Source organism: Arachis stenosperma, chromosome 9, assembly GCF_014773155.1.
Source record: "Arachis stenosperma cultivar V10309 chromosome 9, arast.V10309.gnm1.PFL2, whole genome shotgun sequence".
Classification (NCBI taxonomy): domain Eukaryota; kingdom Viridiplantae; phylum Streptophyta; class Magnoliopsida; order Fabales; family Fabaceae; genus Arachis; species Arachis stenosperma.
In genome coordinates, this window is record NC_080385.1 from 74296332 (window position 1) to 74304653 (window position 8322).

At 40.0% G+C, this 8322-nt stretch overlaps 1 protein-coding gene across 1 annotated transcript; it reads left to right on the plus strand.

The window, feature by feature from the left end:
* The first annotated feature begins 1896 nt into the window (after positions 1-1896).
* LOC130949614 (uncharacterized) lies at positions 1897-2313 on the plus strand. Its single transcript, XM_057878284.1, has one exon. It carries the CDS (start codon positions 1897-1899, stop codon positions 2311-2313), a length of 417 nt encoding a protein of 138 aa, XP_057734267.1.
* Positions 2314-8322: the final 6009 nt, after the last annotated feature.

Below are 8322 nucleotides of genomic sequence, written 5' to 3' on the forward strand. Positions count from 1 at the left end.
TTAGCCGTGCGGTAGCTGTGCCTGGTATTTTTCATCCGAGATGAGAAATCCGACAGTTGATTAGCAGTACAGAAACCGTAGCCGGACTATTTTCACTGAGAGGATCATACAGCTTACCATGGAAGGGAGGACGCATGATTGGATGAAGACAATAGGAAGGCAGAGGTTCAGAAGCAACAAATCATCTCCAAACGCTTATTTGAAATTTCCACCAATGAATTACATAAGTATCTCTATGTTATTTTCCGTTCTATTTACCTTTTAATTATCAATACCTCATAACCATTTGAATCCGCCTGACTGAGATTTACAATATGACCATAGCTTGCTTCAAGCCGACAATCTCTGTGGGATCGACCTTTACTTTCGTAAGGTTTTATTACTTGGACGACCCAGTGTACTTGCTGGTTAGTTGTGCGGAGTTGCAAAATTGTGATTGCAATTTCGTGCACCAAGTTTTTGGCGCCGTTGCCGGGGATTATTCGAGTTTGGATAACTGACGGTTCATCTTGTTGCTTAGATTCAGTAATTTTATTTTATGTTTAAGCTTTTTATTTTTATTTTTGAAAAATACAAAAAAATTAATAAAATCATAAAAACCAAAAAACAAAAAAAAATTTGTGTTTCTTGTTTGAGTCTAGTGTCAAATTTTAAGTTTGGTGTTAATTGCATGTTTTTAATTTTCTTAAATTTTCGAAAATATATGCATTGTGTTCTTTTGTGATCTTCAAGTTGTCCTTGATGATTTTCTTTGTTCAATCTCATGATTTTCTTGTTTTGTGTTTTATGTTGTTTTTCATATGCATTTTTGACTTCATAGGTTCAACTGCACATTTTCTATAAAGGTCTCTCTTACGAATCAAATAAGGCCATAGACCATTGAAAACCATTGAAGAAGCCATAGATGTCATTGAGACTGTAGCTGAGAATGACTACTTCTATGCTTCTGAAAGGAGCAACACTCGAGGAGTGATGGAGCTGAACCATATGGATCCACTGTTGGCTCAAAATAAGATGATCACCAAGCAATTAGCTGATCTCACCAAGAAGATGGAAGAGAACCAAGTTGCAGCAGTCACCACTTCATCACCAGCTCAAGAAGGAGTGAATACAGGAGAAGAAGGCGACTAGGAACAAGCCAACTATGTTGGAAACTCACCCAGGCAGACCCATGATCCATACTCCAAACCTTATAATTCTGGTTGGAGGAACCACCCTAATTTTGGATGGGGAAATCAACAAGACCAAGGCCAAGACTAGAGATGCTACAACCATAATCCCAACAAAAATGCAACCTACCAACACTCAGCACAGAGACCATACCAACACTCACCTAATCACCCTTCTCAACATCCATATCAAAACCAACATGACCACTCTCAACCCTCCAACCTCAACCCACCATCACCACCCGAAGATAGACTCTCCAGAATTGAGACTCTGCTTGAAGATATATGCAAGGAAGTTCGAGACAATAAAACATTCTGGGAAGAAGTGCAATCCAATATATAGAATCAAGATGCTGCCATCAAGAAACTTGAAACACAAATTGGCTACTTATTCAAGCAAGTCTCTAGCCACAACATTCGCAGCAACACTAATTCAACCCCAAGGGAGGAGTGTCAGGCTATCACCCTCAGAAGTAGGTAGGAATTGAAGGAGACTTCCAAGAAACCACAAGAGAAGAACTCGGATGAAAAGGAAAAGGGACAAGATGAAGTTCAAGTTTCCACTCCCAATTCACATCAAGATGGAGAAGTGCTGAAGCCATACTTTCCAAAGGCCCTATACCCTCAGCAATTAAAGAAGAGGGGAGAGGACAACCAATTCTTAAGATTCTTAGAAATCTTCAAGAAACTACAGATTAACATACCCTTTGCTGAAGCAATAGAGCAAATGTCGCTCTATGCCAAGTTCTTGAAGGAATTGATAACCAAAAAGAGAAGCTGGAAGAACAACGAGACTGTGGTACTAACCGAAGAATGTAGTACCATCATTCAGCATAAATTACCCCAAAAGTTGAAGGATCCTGTGAGCTTCCAAATTCCTTGTATCATAGGGGAAATCACAGTGGAAAAGGCTTTATGTGATTTAGGAGCTAGCATAAATCTGATGTCCTTGGCAATGATGAGAAAAATGAGGATTGAGGAGGCCAAGCCAACAATAATGGCCCTGCAACTGGCAGACCGATCATTCAAGTTTCCTCACAGAATAGTAGAAGACTTGTTGTTGAAGGTAAGAGACTTTATCTTTCCAGCATACTTTGTAGTGTTAGATGTGGAGGAAGGAGCCAAGAACTCTATCATCTTATGAAGGCCATTCTTAGCCACTGCCAGAGCCATCATTGATGTCCAAAAAGGTGAACTTGTCCTTAGACTACATGAGGAAAAAATGATATTCAATGTGTTCAAGGCCATGAGTTACCCACAAGACTCATTGGGAGAATGTATGAGGTTGAATTCAGTGGAGGCTGTAGTGAAAGAGACTTTTAAAGAGGAAGAACTTGAGGGGTTAGCAGAAGAAGAGGAATCAGCATCAAGCGAAGAGGCTGCGACAGCTGAAGTTCATGTTCAGGGCACACTAGAGGAGAAGGATGAAAGAAAAGAAGCACCCAAACTTGAACTAAAGGCACTGCCGCCCACTCTCAAGTATGCATATTTAGGAGAGAATGAAAGCTATCCAGTGATCATAAACTCAGCCCTCAGCCAAGAACAAAAGGAGGAATTACTCCAAGTATTGCCAAAGCATAAGGATACCATTGGATGGACACTTGCTGACTTGAAGGGAATCAGTTCGGCCATATGCATGTATAAGATACTGTTGAAAGATGATGCCAAACCTTCCATACAACCCCAAAGGAGGCTGAATCTAGTCATGAAGGAAGTGGTACATAAGGAAGTCATGAAGCTGTGGCAGCCAGGAGTAATCTACCCAATTTCGGATAGCCCATGGGTCAGCCCCGTCCAAGTGGTCCCCAAGAAAGGAGGAATCACTGTAGTACCCAATAGAAGGAATGAGCTAATCCCTACAAGAACTGTCACAGGATGGAGGATGTGTATTGATTACAGAAAACTCAATGAAGCCACAAGAAAAGATCACTTCCCACTTCCCTTCATGGACCAGATGGTGGAAAGACTTGCAGGAAACGCATATTATTGTTTTCTAGATGGTTATTCAGGATATAACCAAATAGTGGTTGATCCAAGAGACCAGTAGAAAACATCATTTACTTGCCCATATGGAGTGTTTGCCTACAGGCGCTTGCCATTTGGGCTATGTAATGCACCTGCAACTTTTCAACGCTGCATGCTTTCTATCTTCTCGGATATGATGGAGAAGTTCATTGAAGTCTTTATGGATGACTTTTCAGTATTCGGGGATTCCTTTCCTAATTGTCTAAATCATCTTGCCTTGGTATTAAAAAGATGTCAAGAGACCAATCTGGTCTTGAATTGGGAAAAATGTCACTTTATGGTGATGGAAGGAATAGTCCTTGGACATAAAGTTTCTAATAAAGGCATTGAGGTAGACAGAGCTAAGGTAGAACTAATTGAAAAATTACCTCCACCGAGTGATGTCAATTCAATTAGGAGCTTTTTAGGGCATGCTGGTTTCAACAGAAGATTTATTAAGGATTTTTCAAAGATAGCCAAGCCCTTAAGCAATCTCCTTGTGTCTGATACACCATTTATATTTGATGAGAAGTGCATGCTAGCATTCAAAAACTTGAAAAAGAAGCTATCCTCAGCTCCTATCATCACCCCACCTGATTGGAACTTACCATTCGAACTGATGTGTGATGCATCTGATTTCGCAGTTGGGGAAGTGATAGGACAGAGGAAAGATAATTTGGTGCATGTCATATACTATGCCAGCAAGGTCCTCAATGACACTCAACGAAATTATACCACTACTGAAAATGAGTTGCTGGTAATAGTTTTTGCATTTGACAAATTTAGATCATACCTTATTGGTTCTAAAGTGATTGTTTTCCCCGATCACACAACACTTAAATATCTATTTGCCAAACAGGAATCAAAACCAAGACTGATCAGATGGATCTTATTATTGCAGGAATTCAATATTGAGATTAGAGACAAAAAGGACATGGAGAACAAGGTAGCAGATCATCTATCCAGGATCCCTTGTGAGAAAGGTGCTACACACGATACAAGTGTGAATGAGTTTTTTCCAGATGAGCAGTTAATGTTGGTTCACAAGGCACCCTGGTTTGCAGATATTGCCAATTTTAAGGCAACTGGTGACTTACCTCCTGGAATCAACAAACATCAAAGAAGAAAACTCATCAATGATGCTAAATATTTTATTTGGGATGAGCCATATCTCTTCAAGAAGTGCTCAGATAGAATCCTTAGGAGGTGCATTCCAGAAGAAGAGGGACGAGAGGTCCTATGGAATTGCCATAGTTCTATCTGTGAGGTCATTTTGGAAGAGAAAGAACCACAGCGAAGGTGCTGCAGTGTGGGTTCTTTTGGCCCACTATCTTCAAGGATGCCAAGGAACTGGTGAGGGGCTGCGATGAGTGTCAAAGGGTTGGAAATCTACCCAAGTGAAATGAGATGCCACAACAATTCATCTTAGAACTTGAACTATTTGATGTATGGGGGATCGACTTCATGGGACCATTCCCAACCTCATATTCGAACAAGTATATTTTGGTGGCAGTGGACTATGTATCTAAGTGGGTGGAGGCCGTGGCAACCCCAACAAATGACAACAAGGTGGTCATGAACTTTCTTAGAAAGAATATCTTCAGCAGATTTGGAGTTCCACGAGCCCTCATCAGTGACAGAGGGAGTCATTTTTGCAACAGACCATTGGAGACTCTACTCCTAAGATATGGGGTGAAGCATAAGGTTGCCACACCTTATCATCCCCAAACAAGTGGGCAAACCGAGATATCCAATAGAGAGTTAAAAAGGATCTTGGAAAAGACTGTGGGGGCATCAAGAAAGGACTGGTCGAAAAAGTTGGACGATGCTCTTTGGGCGTATAGGACAGCCTTCAAAACACCAATTGGGATGTCCCAATATCAACTGGTGTATGAAAAGGCCTGTCACTTACCATTAGAGCTGGAGCACAAAGCCTTTTGGGCTCTCAAGATACTAAACCTCGACAGCACTGCTGCTGGTGAAAAAAGGGTATTGCAGCTACAAGAACTGGAAGAGTTTAGGTCTCAAGCCTATGAGAATATGATCTCAGCCTGGCACTAAGAAGTTTCGAAGAAGGACAACATGTACTCCTCTACAACTCCAAACTGAGACTCTTCCATGGAAAACTCAAATCAAGGTGGTCAGGACCCTTTCTTGTCACAAAAGTCTCACCTTATGGACACATAGAAATCATGGAAGAAAGCTCAAGGAGGACATTCACTGTGAATGGGCAAAGACTCAAGCACTACTTAGGCAACATGGGGGAAGGCCCCAAACAGAAGTATAATCTCAACTAAAGAAGCAACTGTTGAGCTAGCGACGCTAAAAAAGTGCTTTGTTGGGAGGCAACCCAACCTGAGGTAGTTTTCTTTTCATTATTATCTCAATAAAAGATTCAAGAAGAGTTCTCTATATTGTGAGGAGCTAAGTTTGGTGTTGCACACCAAAACAATCCAAGGGTGAATGTGGAACTCTAAGTTTGGGGTTCCACCAAAGACTCCATCTGAAGATTGCATTGCAACCCTTCAATGATAAAGCATTTGCTCTAACAATCAGAGAAACTACTTGACAGATGTTTAATTTCTAGTTCATAGTTTGCTTTTCTAGTTCATAGTTGTTTTCTTAATAAAAGCACATGAGGTTTCTCCATGTATTCAATTTGTTGCATTAGGCAAGGAACTAAGTTTGGTGTTCACACACCAAATTAAGTTCAGAAATTCACAAGCGTACATGCATGCTAACTGTTTTTCAAGTGCTTGGGGAACGAGCAACTTCCAATAGTTTTACAGAAATTCAATCAATCTCTTGGAATAATCATACACCATCATCTAAGGAGACAAATAAAGATGCAAAAGCTAGGATGATGATGACAAGGAAGAAACAGGAAGACATCAAGAGGTTGTATTGTATTTAACTGTCTCTGAGTTGTAGTACTTTAATTGAAAGCATGATTAAATATTGTTCTCAGGGACATTCATATTCTGCTTATTCCTCTTTATTCACATATTAGGGTTGCTGGTCTAAGTCCCTGGCTTTCATTTTCATCTTGCTTATATGTATGCTTGTCCTTTAAGTCAAATAAAAGAAAATGTTATGAAAAAAACAAGAGTGGGGTTTATCTTGTGAAGTAAGTTCTCAATGTTTGTGGTATGGTAATTGATTAGCTGAATTGGTTCACCAACAAGGTATATAGGCAACTATATGCTCTAAATCACATGCTTGAAATACATCCTATGAGATTAGCCAAACAACAAGATCCTAAAAATAAGAAGAAAAAGAACAATGAGAGTTTGAAAAAGAAAGAAAATTAATAAGAAATAAGGCTAGGTGGTGCACGAAATTGTGATTCATTCTTTTCACAACTCAAACAGTCCCCGATAATGGCTCTAAAAACTTGGTGCTCAATACCAAGGTCTAAACATAATTTCACAACTTCGCACAACTAACCAGCAAGTACACTGGGTCGTCCAAGTAATAAACCTTACGCGAGTAAGGGTCGATCCCACGGAGATTGTTGGTATGAAGCAAGTTATGGTCACCTTGTAAATCTCAGTCAGGCAGATTCAAATGGTTATGGATGATATATGAGTAACACATAAAGATAAAGATAGAGATACTTATGTAATTCATTGGTGAAAATGTTCAACGCACCCTGTCACGGCACAGCTAATCATCTGTCGGTTCTCAATCAGGTTGGAATAGAATCCATTGATTCTTTTGCGTCTGTCACTAACGCCCAGCCTTCAGGAGTTTGAAGCTTGTCACAGTCATTCAATCATTGGATCCTACTCAAAATACCACAGACAAGGTTTAGACCTTCCGGATTCTCTTGAATTCCGCCATCAATTCTAGCTTATACCACGAAGATTCCGATTAAGGGATCCAAGAGATATCTACTCAATCTAAGGTAGAACGGAGGTGGTTGTCAGGTACACGTTCATAGTGAGAATGATGATGAGTGTCACAAATCATCACATTTATCAAGTTGAGGAACAAGTGATATCTTAGAACAAGAATAAGCTGAATTGAATAGAAGAACAATAGTAATTGCATTAATACTCGAGGTACAGCAGAGCTCCACACCTCAATGTATGGTGTGTAGAAACTCCACCGTTGAAAGTAAATAAGAACAAGGTCTAGGCATGGCCGTGAGGCCAGCCCCATGATCTAAGATAGCATAAAAGTACTCAAAGATAGCTACCCAGATGAGAATACAATAGTAAAAGGTCCTATATGTAGAGAACTAGTAGCCTAGGGTTTACAGAAATGAGTAAATGACATAAAAATCCACTTCTGGGCCCACTTGGTGTGTGCTTGAGATGAGCATTGAAGCTTTCATGTGTAGAGACTTTTCTTGGAGTTAAACACCAGCTTTTATGCCAGTTTGGGCGTTTAACTCCCATTCTTGTGCCAGTTCCGGCATTTAACGCCAGGCAGTTTTGAGCTGATTTGGAACGCCGGTTTGGGCCATCAAATCTTGGGCAAAGTATGGACTATTACACATTGCTGGAAAGCCCAGGATGTCGACTTTCCAACGCAGTTGAGAGCGCGCCAATTGAGCTTCTGTAGCTCCAGAAAATACACTTCGAGTACAGGGAGGTCAGAATCCAACAGCATATGTAGTCCTTTTCAACCTCTAAATCAGATTTTTGCTCAGGTCCCTCAATTTCAGCCAGAAAATACCTGAAATCACAGAAAAACACACAAACTCATAGTAAAGTCCAGAAAAGTGAATTTTAACAAAATCTAATAGAAATATAATAAAAACTAACCAAAATATACTAAAAATAATGCCAAAAAGCGTATAAATTATCCGCTCATCACAACACCATACTTAAATTGTTGCTTGTCCCCAAGCAACTGAAAATCAAATAAGATAAAAAGAAGAGAATATGCAATGAATTCCAAAAATACCTATGAAGATCAGTATTAATTAGATGAGCGGGGCTTTTAGCTTTTTGCCTCTGAACAGTTTTGGCATCTCACTTTATCCTTTGAAATTCAGAATGATTGTCTTCTATAGGAACTCAGAATCCAGATAGTGTTATTGATTCTCCTAGTTAAGTATGATGATTCTTGAACACAGCTACTTTATGAGTCTTGGCCGTGGCCCAAAGCACTCTGTCTTCCAATATTACCACCGGATACA